This window comes from Crotalus tigris, unplaced genomic scaffold (assembly GCF_016545835.1).
Source record: "Crotalus tigris isolate CLP2741 ecotype Arizona unplaced genomic scaffold, ASM1654583v1 scf7180000017568.12009008, whole genome shotgun sequence".
In the NCBI taxonomy this organism is placed as follows: Eukaryota; Metazoa; Chordata; class Lepidosauria; order Squamata; family Viperidae; genus Crotalus; species Crotalus tigris.
Window position 1 is genome coordinate 6,766,919 of NW_024096478.1, and position 22,465 is coordinate 6,789,383.

The following is a 22,465-nucleotide window of genomic DNA, read 5'->3' on the forward strand; positions in this document are numbered from 1 at the left end:
ATAAAGGATACCTCATTAATTCAATTCAGAACAGAGCTGGAAGAGACCTTGGAGGTCTTCTAGTCTAACCCCCTGCTCAAGCAGGAGACCCTACTACACCATTTCAAAGAAGTGACTGTCCAGTCTCTTAAAAACCTCCAGTTTTGAAGCAGCCACAACTTCTGAAGGCAGGCTGTTTCAGTTTTTAATTGTTCTCACTGTTAGTAAGTTTCTTCCAGGTTGCTTCTCTCCTTGATTAGTTTCCATTCATTATTTCTTGTCCTGTCCTCTGGTGCATTGGAAAATAAGTTGACCTCCTCTTCTTTGTGGCAGACCCCCAAGTACTGGAACACTGCTATCATGTCACACCTAGTCCTTCTTTTCTCTGATCAACTTTTCTCTAATAATCTTCTTTTATTAAATCATTAAATCAACTAGTGCCACAGAAGGTGATAGAATATTAAATGTCATTCTTATCTACCCTTTGGTTCAATATTTGTCCCTGAAATGAACTTTTTAGAACAATGAAAGTGGCAATTTTGCTTTTAGGTTTAAATACTTCAAGGTGTCTACTCATGGATAAGATGATGTGGATTCTTGACTTGGTTTCTGATCATGGTGTTAGAAATGGTGTGTGTTGGATTTACAAATGCCATTCACAGGATGCTCCTTTAAAACATATAGGGATTGTGTGCAAAATCTGAAAATTTGTGCAAGTTGGTGCATAAGAGGCTCCTGCTGAATCGTGTCCCATGTTAACTAGCAAAAGAAGGGCATCACTGGGATTCATTTTACTTCAAAACGTTTTTATCTGGCCCTACTCTGGCTCTACTCTATTACATAGTAAAATCAGGGTGCTATGTAATACTATGCATAGGACAAATGTAATCCTATTAAGCTGCTAAGATACTGTGAAGCTGGCTAATATTTTTTCTAGAAAGGAGGATGGGCGTATGGATAGATACAACTGTCAAAATAGATTTTGCTTTCCCCCCCTTTCTACACTTTTGTTCTGTCCCATTTCTGTTTTTTTTTTCAACAGTCTACTTTGTACCTGTTTTTCTTAGTATCTGCCAATTATAGCATGCACTTTTTAGAATACCTGACACAAGAAACCTCTCCTGGTTTAATACATTTTCCTCCTATATGTATCATTCCCATTATTTTTAGTTGCAAATTATGTTATAAAAATTATACTGAGAATTATAATTATGTTCCAGATAACTTAGAGGTTCCATAAGGTTGAACTACATAAGCTTTCCTCAAACTGCAGCTGTTTAAGACAGTGGTGGCGAACCTATGGTATGCGTGCCAGAGGCGGCACTCTGAGCCCTCTCTGTGGGCACACGCGCCATGCCCCAGAGATGGCAACCGTCACTCTTCAACCAGCTGCCCGCTAACTCCCTGAGGTCCCACCTGGTCAGATGAATCCCACCACAGCTGGTTTCCCTCCCCACTGTCCCATCCCTCCTGGCCTCGCATGCTCTTCTTTTCCTGGGCACGACTCACTGCATTGCCTCCTCAGCTGTCAGCCAGCCATCCAACTCAGAGGTGGCTTTTCTGAACTGGTGGTGGTGGGTTGTAGAGCCCCAGCGTCCGCCGGTTGAGGAGCCGGCAGACTGTGGCTGCTGATAAACACTGTCGGCCCCCATGCGCTCGCCGACCTCTGTGGGGGGGGCGATGGTGTCAGGCAGCAGCTGCCCCAGCCCCTGCCTCACCTTGCCCTGTGACAATGACAACCCCACCCTGCCTCACCTCACCCTGCAGGATGAGCCTCCTGCCCACCGCCCCACCTGCCAGAGACCCCCTGGATCTCCCCCAACCCTGCCTGGCCCCCACAGGCATCCTTCCCAATAAGCAACATTGAGGTGATCATGCCCACCTTGGCCACACCCACCCAGTCTGCCATGACCACCACAGCCACGCCCACCCAGTGGACCATGCCCACTTGGCACCCGGCGAAAAATAAGTGGGTTTTGAGTTGCAGTTTGGGCACTCGGTCTCTAAAAGGTTTGTCATCACTGGTTTAAGGCAATCCTGTAAACCTACACAAGAGCAAAGAAGAATATCCACTTCTCAAAGAGAAGAGATCTGTCACTGCATCCAACCAGATAGTCCAGCTGTTTTTGCAACTGGAAGTTCAGAAACAAGCCACAGTGAATAGAGCTGCATGGGACAAATCTGCTGAATCAGCACCCAAAGAAAGGCTCCTCTCCCTTTGTCCCTACTCAGTTTCCAGGAACCTGTTAAGAAGCCCCTGAGGAAAAAAACAACAAGACCACAATATCTTTTTTTGCCTTTCCCTTCCCCGTCCCCTGCACTTTTCCTCCTCATTCTCTTTAACACTGCCAGGTCACATGAAGTCTGCATCTTCCCCTGAAATTCAATCTTCACCTTAGATGTACAGATCAGATTACACAAAGGCTCCATAGATAATTCATAACTATGCCAAGCAACATTCAGGATATAATGTGCAAAGAACAGCATCTCCCCAATATTTTTTTTTTCTGCATTAGCTCCTGCTTTCACTGTATCTCCATGGGTGCCACTCAGTGACAACTAGTTGTGACTTCAGTAGGCAAGGCAGGAAGAGAACCTTGTTAGCATGCAAGATTCTGGGATTAGAGTATTGCTTGATATACGTGCATGGCAAAAAGTTCCCTGGAGCTACCCTAGCAGTGGAATGCACTGCCAGAACAAGTGGCAAACCGGGAATTGTGTTGACAGGTGAGCGATGAGAGAGAAAAGCCATCAGAGGAGATTGTCAGTCTATCTTGCATTTTTAAACAGCCCCTCCAGCAGGTGTGTAAAGTGAAAATGCAGCAGCAGTCAGAGTGGCTTCATGAAATACTTTTGGTGCAACAGTTTATTTATTCCATAGCCTGTACCAATGAGATTTTTCTCAACTATTGACCAATGAGCACTCTATGTGTTAGTGATTCCTTGACAATCTGAGGGATGTTCGAATGCTGACAAGACTGAAAGAGCCAATCATAGCTGGGACAGTCACCCCTTTCAGGCCCATGTGCTTTCTGCTAATGGACTAAACAGCAAAGGAAACATGAAAGGAAGGAAGAGGATAAATACCTAGGCACACACCAAATCTGATTGTGATAGAGGTTAGGAAGCAGTTTTTACTACACTGGCTAAAATCCAAATATCTCCTTCTAGTCCAGATTTTCTAAAACAGAGGAAGCCTTCCATAAATATTTAACCCATGTATTCCTCCCCATCCTAACCCCATCATTCTTGTTCTTTAGCAATTCAACTTGGTCTAACCCTTAAACAAGGCAGATCTGTAAGTACTCTGGTATTAGGTCAACATTCAGTATAGCTGTTTTTTGCTTTCCTTGGCAATCGTGCCAGATTCTCCTTGAGTCTTGGTTAGATGTTTTGAGGAGGTTTTAATTTAATTTAATTTTTTTTTTGTTAAAGCAAATATACCACTGCGTTATCCTATCTAAATTGGTTCAAACAGAAGGATCAAGATTGAAATGACAAACTGTAATTCTCCAGGAGAGGAAGATGCCAACGTGTCAGGCTTTTTTTGTGTGTTAACATAATTTATATTTGCTAGCAACCAAAGAAGGAAAAACAATTCCATAAAAATGAACTAAAACACAAAATCACTCATTTCTGTATAAACTGAGTGGAATATTTGCATCCTACAATTAAAATTATTCAGAATAATTAAATTTGGTGTGAAAGAGGTAAATATATTTCATATTGAAACTATTTTGTGCATTTTATGTATTTTTGATTTATTTATTTTATTCAGTTGGCACAGACTGAATCTTGCCAAAGGTGAGGTCTGAATAAAAATTTATATGTATAAATAGTTTCCAAGACTCCCAATGTTATGGTTCATAATATGGATGCAATATTGAACATTTTAAATATTCCACTAGGTTTACACACTCTGATAACAATACTGCTGATGCTGCTGTAAGCAGCTACTTTATAAACAAAGTGTTGTTTAGAGTTACAGTGATTTATCAACAAATCCAAGAACATATGCAGAGACAAGATACCCATGAGGAGCATTCACATGACTTTCATATATCTGGCTTCTCCAACCTGAATGGTCTCAAAATATGTTAGAATCAGCATATCAACCTTCTTAACCAATATGGCCAATCATGATCAGGGATGGAGAATCCATCCTATGGACAACACAATCTTGGATAGCTGTCTCTCCAAAGAGAAAACCATGTAACTGTAGAGGAAATTATACAACTGAGGTTCTCCACATTGACTTTTATGCAAAATAAAGGACCTTTCCTATTAGTCATTTGTTTTTTCCTTAACGGAGATAGCCTATGTATGACAAACCATTTTGAACACTGGAACCTTTTGCTTAATGTCCGTCATTTGTATTATTGTTATTTATGGTTGCAGTAAGCGTGCTATTTGTAGACCCTGTTGTCTTCTACACAGATTTTAAATCTATTTGGGATGTTCCTACTTCTGCTGTGTGGTTAGTTCTTGTCTCTTTTATTCCTTAGAATGTGCAGGTTGCAAAGAGGAAATCAAGCAAGGTCAGTCCCTCCTGGCTTTAGAAAAACAGTGGCATGTCAGCTGCTTCAAGTGCCAAACCTGTGGAATCATCCTGACTGGAGAATACATTAGCAAGTGCGTGTTTTCACCTCTTCCCTATGCACATTATAAACTGGATGGGTGGGGAATTCCTTCACAGCTAAGCATTGGATGGTATTCTTGAAGAATTCTGAGACTTTTGTACCACTATGTATATTAGAAGCAAGAAGAGAGAAAGAAAGCAAAACAGATTTGTACTTTCTCTTCTACCGTTCTTGGCTAATGTGCAAAGAAGTGAGATGTGGATATCTTCCTGGACTAGAATCTAATAATTTCATGTACAAATGGAATGTGTGCATTTTCAGTGCACATAATGGATCACCTTCACTTCTGCAGGAAGCACGAGCCACTTGTTCCTCCTTTTGCCTCACTTGTATGGATTTACTGGAAAGGAATATAGGCAACCTTTTGAGAACTCCTTACTTCATAAAGAAGAGGGGTTTTTTTAAAAAGCAATTTTCTAGTTTTTGTAAAATCAGTACGCTTTCCAGTTGCTCAGTAAGAATTCCAAAACTATCTTCAATTTCAACTCTTTGGGTAGTTACACATGAAGGCTCTAGGATGGTTGCAAATACCTGTGTTCCTGGAATAAACTAGTCTATCTATTTATTTGATTATTTGCTAATTCAATCAAAGGTCATATGGTCTGACCGCCACTAATTCAGGAATTAGTCCTGATTCATTTACTCCCCTATCCAACCATTCTATTTTCTACATCCTCAACAGCACATTCTTTGTAATTCTTTTAAATTTTGTGTATTTAATCCTCATTTACAATAGCTTTGCTTAGATCCTCTATCATAGCAATGTTTCTGACAATGATCTTGCTGTACATAGACCTTTCAATGGATAATCAGGTAATAATGGTACTAGAAAATAATTCTCTCTGGAGAGAGAATGTAGATCAAGTTTTATGCAGGTGTCATCCAACAGAGCGCATAAATGCTGCAGCATTAAATGCTTATATCTGCACTAAGGAGAATTAAATAAATGATGTTGCAGAATCCCAGTGCCAAATAATATCTGAAGCTGTTTAAACAAAAGCAATGTTTTGTCTAGACTAAATAAAACAGTGGATTTCCTTTAATTGGGGGTAACATTGTCTATAATTCATTAAAAGATAATTGTTTGTAAAACTGCCATTAGCAATGAAAGTCCATGGATAACTTCTGTTAAAACCCAATTTAAAAGCCACATTTATGGTGCAATTAATGGTTTTATTATTCTGTCTCAATGATTAATCATTGAGTACCTTTAGCCCTGGAGCAACCCGTGAGCCTATTCCAACAAAGGATCCCTTAAAGCAGTGTTTCTCAACCTTGACAATTTTAAGGCATGTGGACTTCAACTCCCAGAATTCCACAGCCAGCAATGCTGGCTGTGGAATTCTGGGAGTTGAAGTCCACATGCCTTAAAATTGTCAAGGTTGAGAAACACTGCCTTAAAGAATGGTTCTGCTCAGTAAGGAAATAAAAGCAGAATGGGTGACTTTATCCACCAGGTAACAGCCAGAAACAGGCCCACGGTTGTTCTGACATTCTGCTTTTCAAGCTTTAATTTCCTGAAATAAATATGAACAATTGTGCAGAAAATATGATACAGGTAGTCCTCGACTTATAGCAGTTCATTTAGTGACTGTTTGAAGTTACAGTGGCACTGAAAAAAGGTTGACTTATGACCATTTTTCACACTTACGACCACTGCAGCATCCCCAAAGTCATGTGATCAAAATTTGGGTGCTTGGCAACTGACTCACATTTATGACAGTTGCAGTGTCCAGGAGGGGGTCATGTGATCACCTTTTGTGACCTTCTGAGAAGCAAAGCTACATTCACTTAAACAACCATGGTATTAACTTAACAACTACAATTTTTATTTATTTATTTATTTATTTATGAGACTTATATACCGCTTTAAGTGCAAGCACTCTCTAAGCGGTGTACACCAGTAAGCAATGTATATATATATTTACATTGCCCCCAACAATCTGGGTCCTCATTTTACCTACCCCGAAAGGATGGAAGGCTGAGTCAACCTTGAGCTGGTGAGATTTGAACCGCTGACCTGCTGAACACAGTCAGCTAAAGTGGCTTGCAGTACTGCACTCTAACTGCTGCGCCACCTCGGCTCACAATAATTCACTTAACCTATGAGGCAAGAAAAGTCATAAGATTGGGCAAAATTCACTTAACTGTCTTGCTTAACCACAGAAATCATGGGCTTGTAAGTGGTCATAAGTCGAGAACTACCTGTATGTGAAGCAGCCGATGTCAAATGTATCTTGGTCGTACACCGTATCGTCTTTTCCTTTTGGCTCCCCTGAGCCTTCCTGCTGACTCCGGCTTGCATCCGAGGCTCACTGTCTACTGAATAAACAAACCGTCCTTCCGCCCTCTACCTTTTGTGCTGGTGGGTGTAACTGCCTTTTTTGTGACATACATTCGCCCTTCCTGTATATTTCTGAATCAATCTCATCCAACTGAGCAAGTGGTTAGAAAGAAATGGTCAAAGGACTCTCTCCTGGCCCCATTCCTGGACTCAGACCCTGGGCCTCAAGGGCCCTGCTGCTGTCAGGCAACTGCAGATAGACCCAGCACAAAACCAGCAGATTAGGAGCAAAAACAGATTAGAAGGCAAAAAGTAAGCAACTGACTTGTCTGGGAAAGTTTTCACAATGCCTTCACTTTAGTATGAATGGTGTTGCAGCATCCAGCCATGACGATCTCTATAACATTTGTGCTTCGGGTGGGTTGTGCTTCATTTTTCCTTCTCTCTTTGAAATCTCACAGCCTGTTCTTTTCTCACAGGGATGGTGTTCCATATTGTGAAGCGGACTATCATGCTCAATTTGGTATTAAGTGTGAGACTTGCAATCGGTATATTAGCGGCAGAGTCTTAGAGGTGAGTCCAGTGCAAAGAGATGTCTTTATTATGACAGGAGTTACAAAAACAGGAAACAGCCAAGCACTTATCTATAGTCAGAAGAGATCCTGCTCTTTTTCCCTAACTGAACCAAATCTGAAATAATGGCAGTAGCATCCATAGCATGCTTCTTTGCAAAGGATGTTTGGATAACTATGGGATGAGCTCACAAACTGCTATTTGTCCCAAAGTGTTAGGATTTTTTCCCCCACCTGGTATTTTTTTTAGAGGTTGGATAAAGAACTAGCTCCTGATAAATTGAAGAATCCGCACAAGAGAAAATAAGCCGTGAGACAAATATATGAGGAAGCCTAATGGATACTAAATGTTGCTGAATTTATTGTTGATGCACCCAAATCGAGCATGGCTATGTCAGCACTATAGAACAAGAGAGCATGCATCTTATTGGAATCTGCTATAGTTAAATCTTACCTATAAAAGCCAAACAACATTTTGGGGGGTTTGTTTACTTTCATTTCAAGCCCTCACGTGTCACAGAATTTTTTTTTAAATCCTATGAGAACAGATCATTTGCTAAATCATAAAGAATGTTGATACTAGTTCCACTCCATTTCAGAATATCTGCCAGTAAATCTGTCACCTCATTTTACAGAAGGACTTTCCATATTTAATTACGCATAATTGGGAACATTTCTTTCTCTCTGTTCTGAATTTCCCAGTATTAAAATTATTTGGTTGACCCTTGCGGCAAGCGTGAGGTGGGAAGAAAAATTCATTCTTTCTTCACTCCACGCACCTATCTTATAAATCTCAGTCATGCTGCCGTTACAGCAGTCCTCAAGTTATGATGGCAATTGTAACTTCCGATAGAGCAGTCCTCGAGTTACGATGACCGGGATTGCTATTGCTAAGTGATTCAATCATAAAGTGCAATGTCACACGATCACTTCGCATAGTGACAGCAATCACAGGAGTTGTAGTCCCATTGTAACCTTGGGACTAGGCAAAAATGTTAAGCAAAAATGGGTGGGGCTGCTGCTGTGTGTGGACACATGCCATGTAAGAGAGCGCTATGGAATTCAGGCAGTCAATTGGGGATTACAGAGTATGAGGTCCCAGCAGTGGTGGGATTCAAATATGTGAACAACCGGTTCTCTGTGTGGATGCCGCTTCCGGAAGTCTGTTCTGGGCCTGGGCAACAAAAAATTAGCTACCGGTTCTGGTGAACTGGTGCGAACCAGCTGAATCCCACCACTGGGTCCCAGGGATCTGTAGTGGGGGGGGGGGTTTAAGAGAAAAAGCAGTGGGATCAACTTGAAACCTTCCCTACTGTCTTCTCCATTGACTTTTTTCCTTGGGAAACTGGAAGGGAAAGTTGCAAATTACAATCACATGACTGTGGCTCCTGAAACAATAAATGTGAAACAGGCACCCAAGAACCTAGATTATGGTCACATGACCATGAAGACACCGCAATAGCCACAGCTTTCCAGACCAATTATAAGTCCTCCGCATTCAGTGCCATCATAATGTTAAACAGTCGCTGAATCAGTAATTTTAAGTCAAAGATTATCCATCTTACCATAGCATTTCCCCCTTCCTCCTATTTTTTTTTAAAAAAACAATCTCAAGATTTTGTAACTTTCTTTAATGGGAGAATTCATACAGTCCTATGACTTCTTCAGTTATGCAGCTGTGAACAGGTCCATCAATACGGTATTCTTTTTGTAGTACAGCGCTGGTACATTTATATCAAGATTTTAATTATTTCTTTTTCATCAGTATGGAAGGCTAGTGGTATATTTTGTCTAATAAGCCATTTGCATCAAACTGTATTTGAAGGACTATCAGCTGAAGATCCCCATTTGGTTCTTCAAAAATATTTTCAAAACATTCAAGATAATATATATATCTTCTTTCCCCGCTTTAGGCATTTTAAAAGTAATTTTTTTTCTCTGGCTGCAGAAAGTGTCAGTGACACCTTTTTATTCAGATGCTCTCTCCATCCTTCCACCTGGAAGAATGTTTTGTAGTTAAATTCCACCATACTCCTTCCTGTGGTTTTGGCAACGAATTCAATGCACCTGCTACCTGTTTCATATAGGTCAGTGATGGTGAACCTTTTAGAGATTGAGTGTCCAAACTGCAACCCAAAACCCATTTATGCATCATCAAGTGCCAGGTGGGTGTGGCCCATTGGGTGGGCATGGCCCATTGGGTGGGCGTGGCTGCAGTGGTAATGGCAGACTGGGTGGGACTAAAAAGTTCAATCAATCAATTCCAACTTTGCAAGATCTTTTTTTTCCCGCGAGAAGTTGAAATTGACTGATCGAACTTTTTTTTTTTTTTTGCACATGGTGGCAGAGGCCTAAAGCGAAAAGGTTTTATAAAACCCAGCTAAAGGCCTAGGACTGGGGTGACGGTGCGCGTGCCCACAGAGAGGACTCTGAGTGCCGCCTCTGGCACCCGTGCCATAGGTTCGCCACCACTGACATAGGTCCTCTGAACTATGTAATGGTAGAAAGATTTTACCGCAAAAGGGAAGTCAGTGGAATTTATAGAATTGGATAGTAAGTGTAGATTCTTCCTGGGTCTAAATTCATCCTTGCTCTGATGAGTAAAAAGGAAAGCTCAGCTAAAAACTGAAAGTCATCTGGAGGGCACTAAATTACAGAAGTTTGATCTAACTAAATAGAGAAAAGCAGAAGGGTGGCTCACCTTAATCATGAAACATTCATAAGAAAATCAAAATCAGGTCTGGCAAAATTGCAGTGTGTATACCAAAATAATATATTAGGAATGAAACAAGTGAACCAGGCATATTTTAATGTAATGAGATAATTAAATAAAAGAGACATTAATGACAAAGAAGGGAAAATGTTACCATTTGTACCAGGAGAGGTTCCAGGGTATATTAGTTTAAGTAGAACTTCCAAATAATCCATTCTAATGCTATCTCTTCTCTCCAACACATCACTTCCCCAATAATAAACTGCAACAGAAGTAGTACCTGAAATGAATAATGAACAGAGGCTTTAAAGTAATGCTGACAGAAGTAAAATGAATTAAAATGTTGTTGTTTTCAGTATTAATTATGGAAAATCACTCATCATCCCTGCATATTTTTTTCAACAGTTCCTCTTGTAATTTATTTTCCTACTACTAACACATGCAGCTAAAATTAATTTCAGCAGCAGTTAACATGGAGCTCTGATTCAGAGGCAGAACTGGTTTTTAGTACTATATGAAGTACTGGAATTTATGAAGTAACAATAAAGAAAAGTCCTCTGAGCGTGAACTGATAATTGACCTTCTCAAGGAGAGGTTTCATTGCAGCACATCTAAGTTTATTTATCAGTAAAGGAGAAGGTAAAGGACTAGAATCTCTAGTTGTCTTGGAGTCTGGCAGTGGCTGTTCAAATATTTAAAATTGAGAAGAAAGGAGTCTTCTCAATGAGCAAGAAATGATCATTTCTTTGTTAAGAGCTTGCCCATTTTGTGCCATTTTTCCCCTTCTCAGATTCTGAATAAACTATTTACTTCAGATTTTATCTAATATTCATCCGGAGATAAGTTGGTATGAACTTGCCAAGCATCTAGCAACCTAATTTAGCCCATGCACCAAAAAGTTCTTGAAATTCATTGAATGCAAAAGAGACCAGGTATTTAGGCTTAAATGTTATTTGTTGGCTGTAATTTTATCGTGCTTTCATTTTCCACCTTTCTGCCCAAGACAGTCAAACCAAGATAATTTGGAGCAGGTTTTAAAAATAATTCTGCCAAGTGATTGCATTCAGAAAGGTGCTACTGCTCTTGAGTGGCATTAAGACTTCCAACTTCCTGAAAATTGCATCAGCTTAAGACACAGATGTCCTGAAAGGTTTTCTGGAACAGAAAGTAGATTAAAGGACAACTGGATAGCACTAATTCAAAAGGATTTTCACTCCAGATCTATTTTCTTCAGTCATGCACGGTGACTAACAGTTGTTTCGCAGGAATGGGAAAAGCTAATGAAATTGTCTTTAAGATAAACCTTGGAAAGAAATTGTTGCATATGGATTTATTCCAGCCACGCTGGTCTTTTCTGTACATTATGTTGGTGAGTACAGGTATAATCCATTGACAGATAGTTACTTTTGTTGAACTATGTGCCTTGAAATTCTAATACCTTGGCCAAGGGAAATTGCAAAAATCATAGGATAGGAGTGACTGCATATAGGCCAGCAGATAGCCTGCAACTTGGTATGAAGTCAGGAGATATGTTTGATATGTTACATAGGAAAATCTACAAGAGCCATGGGATGGTTCAGAAATCTCATGGGCAAGGTACAACCTATCTTTGGAGATATTCAAGACTGAGTTATTTTACAGTCCCAGAAGTCTCATGGACTACAAGCTCAACCTCTCAGGGTTTTCCCTGATGATGCTGGTAGAAACATTTGATCTCTAAGCCAACTAATCACGATTATAAATCAAACCGTATGGCAAGTTACTGTAGAATTTGATACCTACTGAGTGCCAAGGCTCCTGATTTCCCTCAAGATAGGCAGCTGCTATTTTCCCATCGTCTCAATGAAATATAGTATGAAAGCCTTCTATTTCAGCCATAATCAGCCTTCATATGTTTAAGCCTCTGGCTGTCCCAGATGGCTTTAAGCTGTGTAGCCAGTGTAGAAAATTAATGAGTCTTAAAGAATGACACACCCCTCCCTCTTTGAATTATAATTCGCAGTCTGTCTTCACTGTTGGCAACTTTAGATTCATACAATGGCCTGTAATTTTCATTAGTGTAAAATCAACAAGATTTCTTGTGGTTTGGTTTAGTGGGCAGTTGCATCCTCTTCGTGATCAAACTATCTACTACGATGGATCTTTAGGGAGTGATTAAAACAAAACCAAAATGCAACTACTTATGATACTTTGCCAGGTAGCTGAGAGGTTAAGCAGCCAACATAACCACTCAGAGTTCCTGGCAGTCGGGTAGCATTTAAATTTAATAAATTATGGTGGGCAACACAGATGTTTAGACTGTATTTGGCATTTTTGTCCATCTATCAAATCCTTTCGAAGGACCAAGCGTAAGCAGATTTTGTTGTTTAATAATATTAAAAGAAATGTTGAAGGATGCAAACTTTTGCAAGAAAAGTTGCCCTTTGTAATTGACTGGTAGTGATTTTGTCAGTGCTGATGGTGTTCAGGCAGTGCTTCAGATGTTTATTATTAGTTACATTAATTCTGAATTATAAGTTCACAAAAGGTAAACTGAATTCTATGCATAAGATACTTATATTATGAAGCTTATTTTCATGGAAGGCTTTAACTGGCTCTGCAATTGAATAAAATGAAAACTAACAGTATTAATTCTCTGCACGTCCACTTAAAGATAGACACTCTGATTCAATGGCTTTACATTTTAATACTATATATACTGCCGCCTGGTACAGTCATATATTCTAGCTACATCATCAGCATTCTGTATCTATCAAAAGGCAGAAATATTTTCTGATCTCATAATCTATAAAACTGGATTGCAGGTATCTTTTGTTATAGGACCTCTTTTTTGAGAAAGTCATATTAGTGCATTGAGAAAACCAGCCATTTCTATTTGCTTAGATCACTTGCTTTTGAAAATATTCATTCATACAATGTGTGTCTCACTAGAACTATTCCATGTATCCAAATGATGAGGAAAACACATTTTATATTTTGTATCTGAGACAAAAATAGTTTAAATAAAAAGACCAATATCTCTCTCAACACTCAAGACTAAGAAATTGGAAGGACTAAAGAGTAAAGACTAAAAGGAACTATATTCTGGGGTAAATTATATATACATCCACTATACTTATAACAGTGTAAAGCCATAGTTTACAGAAAGGCCACCTGTAACCTATATTTTTGTGGCTAAATAGACATTCCTTTCAGAGATGGCAATAGATCTGCCAGGCATCTATTTTTATCTTTCTTTACTTAGATATTGTGGGTACCAATTATGAGAGTTCTTCCACAATTTAATCCAGATTAAGCCACATCTTTTCTTCAACTTTAGGATTCCCATGATCAGAAAAGAAAATGGCGAATGGAGAACTTAATGTTCTGCCTTCATGGACGAACACAATAATGTGTTGACACACTAAACAATGGCAAAGAGAAAACATAAAAATATGAATGCTATTGCACTGGTAGAGTGAGTGCCTCTGTTTTCATAGGAAGACTGGAAGCTTGGTACTTGAGCCATTGAGCTGCATCCAATAGCTCATAGGATCAGGGTGTAATTCCCATAGGACATTTTCATTTTCTTCTGTGGATAACCCCTGGCCAGCTTCCTGGAGACAATTGCATTCAACAGAAGTGTTATACTATGAGATTTGAGACAATACTACTATAGTGATTGCCAAATCTAGCAGTAGCTCAGCTAGTAAAGTCTCACAAATCTCAGTGGAGTTTTAGAAGATGCATGAATTAGAAAGAAACATGTCTCTGAAGGCACCGAAATATTTATGAGAGGTGAGAAGAAGCGAGAGAGAAAGAGAGAGATTTGTTGCTTTCAGCTGCAAATGTTTCAATGATTCATTCACTCCATTTGCATGATCACCATTGATTTCCAAATTTCCGCCCTTTCAAACTATAAAACTGTGAGGCAGAGACATCAGATAATGCAGCTGCCTGAAATGCTGTGCTTGGTTGATTTTTGAACAGCTCAGTCTTTTTCTTTTCTTTTTTTAATAAGTTGAAGGAATCTTGCATTATGGACAAATTGACTGTTGAGAATGCCTAGAATAATAATAAAAAAAAATAGGCCAGCATTTCTGGGCAATGGGAAATGTAGAAAGAAGTTTTTGTCTGATCCATAAAATGTTGTTTGCTTTGATGTAAAGGGGGATAAGGCAGGACTGGTGTTACCTGCAGAAAAATAGAGAATCTATTCCAGCGTTGTAGTAATCAGGAAAAATAATTAATAACCATAAAATATGGGTAAAGTAGAAGGGATTGAAGAAATCATATCTCATTCATCAGAAATGTATTTTTGAAGCTCAGTCCCCAAATTATCCAGGTAAGATTGGCAAAAATTCAATCTCTGTTATTATGGTAGTTTAAACAATGATGCCTGCTGGACAATTTGTTTGACACAATGCAAGGAAACTCCTGATGATCTCCTCAAAAGTGCCTAGTGAAAGAAATGCAATGCCACATTACTGCACTTAGGGCTTCTCCACCGTTATTCCAGTTCATTCCAAAGGAGTGGAAGTTATGAATCAGATTGTGTATCTTAGAAGGAACGAGGAAGATATCTGTTTTCACAATAGCCAAGTGTCCCTTTTCTTTTGTGGAGAGATTGGGATTAGAATTGGATGAGTTTAATTATTTTTGTTCTATATCCACATCTGTTTAAGTTTGCATTCCAAAGCTGGTTTCCCAGCAGCCTTTCTTGTCATTCTTTTTCAGTGCAATTCCTGATGTTGGGGACATGTCTGGAAGATTAAAATACATTGGAGTACCTGATTGCTATTTAATAGTTTATATCTCTTTTTAGCCATTATTGATTATTTTATCTTTGACATCTTTGTTGGATTACAGTATGCTAGCAGAATCACATTATTTGAGGTGGGCAGTCTTATAAATGCTTTTAATTAATTAATTAAATTGGATTCCTGAATAGATCTTGTTACTGAACTTCCCTCCAGACAGCACATTCCTGGAGCAGTGATAGAATTGTCAGTTAGAATGAGAAAAAAAAAACGTAATTTCTTTAATAATTTACATTACACTGGCTATTTCCTCATCCCACTCCAGCAATCACTCTTTATTTGCTAATACTGTTCATTTAGAGCAGCAAATATTAATGTGAGAACTGTCCAAGTGCCTGAGCTTATGGATATTCCAAAATTTCATGCATCCAAACTACTAGCATCAAAAGTATATGTAAGAAATTTGCTCAAATACAAGTTGCTGTTTAGTTCATATGAACTAAATTATCACTACTTTGAACTAGCAGTAAAGTAATTCTTGCATAAAACAAAATTGCAATAGAACAAAGCTGTATCAGTAAGAACTGCCTGGGTTAAGGAGATTCATGGTTGAATGGACAATGACCACAAGATTTTTCAAATTGCAAAACTTTGGAGGATAACCTTTTGATGGGAAGCCTTTACTGCCTTTCCGAAAAATCCCAGAGGTTGGAATCCCAGTGACTTTGATATTATTGGCACAACTGGACTTCATTTTTTCTTTGAAGACATTTTACTTCTCATGCAAGAAGCTTCTTCAGCTCTAAGCTGAAGGAGGTTCTTGGATGAGAAGCAAAATGTCTTTGAAGAAAAACAAGAAAATCCAGTTGCCTTTTGGAAAAAAAAAAAAAAGCACCTTTGGGGCAGATTGCTGTATTGTAAAGGCAAATCTAGATCTGTGTCACTGGCCTGAAACAGAAGGCTAGTATTCGTAGGCCGAGAACCTAAATTTTATTGCAGGGGAGCAAACTTTGGTTCATGCTTTTGGCTAGCAATATTATGACTGAACTGACAAGAGTAGTGATCTATTGCTGACAATCTAACCAAGAATTCTGCAGATGTGAAACTCAACCCTTTCTTGAAACAATTATTCAAGTCAATTCTGGCCTTAATTTAAAAGTTCAGCCTCTAATTAAAGGTCCTGGTTGTCCTTTTCTTCTTGGTACTCTTTAATAATCTCTTATTCTTTCATTATCATCATCATCAATCCAATTGTCACCATTATTATTTTCCTATAAAAGCCCCTTTAGGAGTAGTTCTTTGCATGGAGTAATAAGTGAGGGCAACAAGTTAAACCAGTGGCTGCAACTGAGCTCTGATGCTCAGAAAGCGTGTCTGTAATTGAAATCCAAAATTCCTTTTGAAAGGAAACAAGATACCAATTAAACCTATTATCGTTGTTAAAGAGCAGGGAGAACACCCTTGATGCATTGCAAGTGGGCGAAATAATAGGATGTTATTTCTAATCTTGGAGTATCAGAGTCACTGAAGGCAGAAGAAAAAGTTGCCTTCTTACAAGAATGTCTCAAGAGAAAAATAGGACTGGACACTTAATGAGAATACTTTCTTTTTATTCTTAACTCAATGGCAGATCTCTCCACTATCCAGAAACAATGACAGTTTACTTAGTGACAGCTGGCAAACAGGGCTGTCAAGCTATTCCAGGGATTGCTTACATTTTCAATATCTCTCTGGACTTGATCATGCTGTTATTCTGCCTAGTTCTAGCAAAGCCGTTAGATAGAAATAAGTGGAAAATTGGTAGAAAATAATGGTCCCTTTAATCAAAGTGACAGCACTGGGCACTTGGCCTCTCCCTACAACAGTGTTGATACCAGGGTGGATCCAGTAAGCTGTCACTCATTGTAATCCTTGGGTGGCTCTACTGATTTCAAAGCCATCTGCAGTGATAAAAGCTAGAAATACAACTTTAGGTTTCTATGACTTGCCACAATCCTGATGCCATATTTTATATCAAACTTGCATCCACTTTATTGTGATTGCATGTAAGAACTAAGATTCGTGCAGAAGAACTCCGGACCCTTGCATTTTGTTTGCTGCTTATTGTCCTATTGGGAATATGTATATAATTTCCATGTATGATTTATACTTTTTATTAATACAGTTAGTTGCTCAATCATTGGGCTGTGCATCTTAGTTCTCATCAATTGTGCCATAATTAAAAAAACCACAGCATTCTCTAAAGATGCCTTTTCTATCCGATTTTAGGTTAAAAAGGCAGATATACTTGGCACCAATTTTGGTTCAGTCTTCTCCAACAGTTTGTGTTCCATCAGAGAATTGTGTAAAGTAAGATGAAGGGAAATGTTTGCAGGTTGAGATTGATATAAACATGGTCAGGGAATACCTGTTTATGCTGAATGAGTATAATTTGTGTAATAGTATGTGGGAATAACCTAGACCTAGAGGGACTAGGAGAAGCAATGCTACCTAAGGAATGATCCAGACAAAGCGGGTGGGGGAAGAGAGAGAGAGAGGGGGGGGAGGGAGGGAGGGAGAGAGAGAAAGAGAGAGAGAGAGAGAGAGATGGAGTAAGAAATTTAGAATCTGTTAATTTGCTTTATAATAAAGCAAAATTAGCAAATCTGATTATTTTCCCTGTTTGATTCATCTCTGAGGGCTGACTTCAATATTGCTAGTCCAAAAGTACAAATCTTCCACCATCTTTTTTTTTTAACAGCCTGACCAATTAGGGCAGATTTCTTTCTGTACTCCTTTTTTTTAACTAGGTAAACCGCTTTGTATATTAAAAGCATTTTAAGGATCCATGACATGCTGATTAGCAAGCTAGTTAAGTGAGGACTTGATAACATAGCAGTTCAATCAATATGTAGTTGGATCAGAAATCACACTCAAAGTGTTCTTGTCAACGTCTCCTCAAACTATAGATACCGAAGTATACGAAAAGGTTCAATCTTAAGTCCTCTACTCTTCAATATTTTCATTACTGATTTAAATGAAGGGGTGGATGGAATAGTATCAGATTTACAGATAACAGGCATTTGGATTCGAAGGCAGAAATACAATCCAGAATGATTTTAATAGGTTAGAAAAATGGGCTCAAAATAAGACAATGACATTTAACGGAGACAATGAAAAGTTCTGGACTAATGAAGCAAGATTAAAATGAATAAGTTTATGATGAAGGACACCTAGCTTAATACTTACGAAAAAAGATTTTGTACTAGTGCTCAAATCAAACTGAATATGATTTGAATATGATCAGCAGGGTGATATGGCTGTAAAATAAAGAAAAAGCAATTTTAGACTTTTTCAACTGGAGTATACTTTCCAAATGGTGGAAGCACTTAATTGTTCTTCAGATAGAACTATTTTGAATACTGTGTCTAGTTCTGAGCACCGTGCTTTAATAAATCAGAAAATTTTCTGAAAAGAGCAATAAGAATACTAGAAGCTAAATCCTATGAAAGGAAATTGAAAAGGCTGAGTGTCTTTGGCATTGAGAAAAGACAATCAAAGAGGAACGCAGTAGGTGTCTTGAAAGGATAATACATAGAAGAAAGTCAAGACCTATTTTTTCTTACTCCAGAGTGAAGGACATAGAATTATGGATTTAATTTAGAGCAAATTCCAGTTTCACAGTGGATCTGTCCCAAATTGAAATGATCCTTTAAAATGTTACGATTATCAGCCATATTTGATAATAGCTGATTTTTTAATTAATTAAAATATTCTTTCAAACAACATGAAAATATAATGATAAAAATAACCTGTGTTATAAATAGAATTATACAGATAAGGGAATATCAAAGTAATGTAACTTTACACAAACTCCCTCTATTTTCTAATGATACAATTCCAACACTATGGCAATGTTTTCTGTTGCAGAAAATGTTCTGTTGTGTTCTGTTATGATGATTGCAGGCTTCAGATAATCTTTAAAAATCGTATGAGTACAAAATGAAACAGGCAACAAATCTATTAAAAGGAATCAGGGGAAAATAAGAAAGTGAAATATTTATGAATGCATATAGCTCATGTTGTTCCAGAAGCATAATAAAATTTAATGTTAAGCCTTGCATAGAACAATCCACTTAGATTACCACAGGATTCTAATCTCAAAATGCTTTGATATCTCTGCAATTTTTCTGCAAGAAAACATACGGTGAGAATTTGGATAAAATTATAAGAAAAGATGGAAGAAAGGTTAAAAGCATAAAAATTGAAAGAAATTTCAGAGAAATCAAGTTATATAGATTATTTCAATGTTTATACTTTAGAAAAAATCAAGCCAATAAGGCCAATGATCCATTCAAGTATTTTAAAAACTTAAACTGAAAGATATAAAAAGTGCAAAATATTAAAGTTAGAATGTGCAGGAAATTCAAAGCCGTATGGCATAGTCTATTGTGGAGAAGACAAATTTAGCACAATAATGGAACCACTGAAACCATTTAATTTTTCTTAAACAAAAATAAGAGGAGGTGTGTTAATTATTAGGTAGTGTTATATAATTATAAGTGGTACGTCTCCTTGATTCGAAACAGTATTTATAGCAGGATTACTCTGATGTTTTATGAAACTCTAACAACAAACTTTAATGTGTGGTTGGAATATAAAGCCCTAAAAGATTTTTGGGCAGAAATGTATAATAAATATAACCAATCAATCACGTGTGATGGAAAATGTGACATAAATTATAGTATTACTGCCAAATTTTGTTTCATCTAAATCAAAGAAACATCACTTTTCCTAGACAGTCATGTCTTCGGCTAGATAGAACATTGGCATGTGGCTATTTTGTTCAACCACCCTGTGTTCTCACTGTTTTTGTAGGCAGGAGGAAAGCATTATCATCCCACTTGTGCCAGATGTGTACGATGTCACCAAATGTTCACAGAAGGGGAAGAAATGTACCTCACAGGTAGGAGCACCTATTGGAGGCAAAAGATCTCATTAAGAATTAAAAAATCTCCTCTAATCCATAGGGGGCAAATTTAATACTTGTCCTTGCAACTTAAACATGATATGAACATATTTTAAGAGCCATGCTGGGCCTCTCTGAAGAACATTCAGTCTTTCATTATAATAGATTCAGATTTTATTAGAGAATAATTGATTAACCTTCTCTAAAAATTACATGAAACTGGAATTCGTATTATCAATCCCATTTCATGCTGAAATTTTCAAACAAGGCATTTGAATGAACTTAAAACAATATTTTGATTTTCTGATTGCAACAGGCTTAGTGTATTCACATGTTTATGAAATATCTAGTTGCAATGAGAAATGAGATGACTAGATCTTAATATAAGGTTAGGATGTTCTCCTCCCTGTACATCTATTTTCAGCAAGGAGAGAGTCTCGTAGACAGTCGTTTGGTGTTTGACATTGTGAGTCACTAATTACCCTTTGTATATCAACATTAATTGTTGGGCTGAATTTTTTCCCCCACCCTCACACTCCAAGAACTGTTGGCTTAGTTGCTGGCAGTTTTCTGCGTGGGATGGCAATTAACAATTGGCTTGTTTTAGAGGAGTGGAGGCATCATTAATGCCTCTTTGGCTGATCAATTAGTAGGAAGCCTGCCACAGTGATGAGCATGAAAGAACTGCAAATTTTTCAAAGTGTTGCACCTGTCCCAATACTACTTATGAGAAGGTCCTGTTGCATGATCTTAAAGAGCATCTAAAATTGAGGATACTGTGAGAAGATGGGAAATGGTGGCAGTGATTGCTGGAGAAGCTAGTTATTCTTCCTGTATGAAACTGGGCTGATTCCAAGGATAAACAAAAAAAATTGCTCACAAAAGTATCTCCCCATTTTGCTCCCTAGCCATCTAAGTGGAACTTTACAATAAATGTCAGGTATGGTAATGTTATATTGCTGTAATTTGACTCAGTTAAATTTAGAAACCTCCATGTTCAGAGAAGCCACATTCATTCACTCTGCTACCCTAGCCAAGAAGAGCAAGAACAACCTTGAATCATACTGTATGGATGCATTTCTGCCTAAAATGAATAAAGAAGCAACAGGAAGGAACCAATATGGAGGATCTCTAAGAGAATCATTAGGACTACTTGACAACTGGTTCTAATGTTTTCATTTCTGTTGGATTAGTACAGGGGTCTTCAAACTTGGCCCTTTTGTGATTTGTGGACTTCAGCTCCCAGAATTTCTCAGCCAGTGTGCATCATTTCTGGGCTTTTTTACATAGTCACTGATGTTACTTCCCAAGCTAGTATTCGTCACCTTCAAAATGCTCACTAGCTCCCATGAGCTGACCAGTATTCCCTCCACTGGCCAGTGATAGAGGACAGAAATAAGTTATTGTAGAATTCCTTCCACCTTCCTCCGATGTTCCTTGTTGCCTCCTCATGTTTGCCTTCCCAAACCACAATCTGGTCTTTCAGAAACACAGTAAAAGGGTGCAAAGGTGGCTTGATTTCAGCAGGGAGAAAGAGAGCCAGGAAATAGGATGAGATAAAAGTTTAAAAAGTTGCTACCTTTGGAAAACCACCTCCTGGACAACTTCAGGCTTAACACTTTTCTCCCAGTGGAGTCTCCTGCATCACAAGCTGAATCAGATGTTATTTATCTTCTCAGTGGAAGACCAGTGGCATTAGGAGAACATAACATATGTGACCCTGATTATTGGTTGGACATAAGCCATATGTGGAGGAACCTTCTGTTACATTCAAGGAGTAGGCAGACTGTCCAACAAAATTATTTTCATCTCTTGCAGTTCAAAACACATTTTTCAGGCTGCACAAATGGGAGCTGGCTTTTGTTCTTTTTTTTTTTTTTTTTTTGTCCTGTCTCAAGCAACTCGTTTTAACTTAGAGTCTCTGAAAAATTATCCAGGAGGATGGAAAAGAAGCATATCTAATTTAAACTGTATAGAGATCTTTGTACCCATAACAAAAGAAAAAAGGAGAATGCTTGTGATCCTACAATGACCTCTATATTATCAGGAAACTAATTTTGAATTTTAATACATTTAACAATATTCCTGGGAAGATGATCTGGCCACGGTCTTGAAATATGTGATGTGATAATAACAGTATTCTCATATTTCTTTCTAGAATCCTTTAAATGTAGATGATAGTACAAGTCATTAAAGCCCATAAATCAAGAATAGGGAAACACCATCCCTAAGTCTGAAAGCATTCTCTCTCTTATGTAGCTCAGAAATGCGAGAGGAGGCTAGATTGATTGAGGACTATTATTCATTGCATATATACATCAAAAACACAACATGCATAAGCAGAAGAAAAATATATGAATGTGCAACATATGCAAATAAATATTCTGCCGGCAAAATCAAATACTGTATTTTTTTAACATGGTATTGTCTAGTCTTAAAGCTAGCTCTAACATAAATCATTATTACTAGACTGCACTAAAGGTATTTTTCTTTTGCTTATTCATATTAGGTCCTTGATTCCTTCTTCTATCTCTTAAGATACCTGATACTTTTCTATTGTTCTAGCTTTTCATTCCTGTTTCCAACAGAC

The 22,465-nt window shown here is 38.1% G+C and overlaps 1 protein-coding gene across 11 annotated transcripts in view; it reads left to right on the forward strand.

Annotated features, from left to right (window-relative positions):
- Positions 1-22,465, forward strand: part of ABLIM3 (actin binding LIM protein family member 3) — a 180,789-nt gene that overhangs the window by 114,973 nt on the left and 43,351 nt on the right. For all 11 annotated transcript variants that reach the window (XM_039352477.1, XM_039352506.1, XM_039352495.1 and 8 more), the window contains exons 5-7: positions 4,485-4,611; positions 7,383-7,476; positions 19,785-19,872. In XM_039352477.1, the coding sequence (XP_039208411.1) occupies positions 4,485-4,611; positions 7,383-7,476; positions 19,785-19,872 (309 nt within the window). The remainder of the gene's footprint in view (positions 1-4,484; positions 4,612-7,382; positions 7,477-19,784; positions 19,873-22,465) is intronic.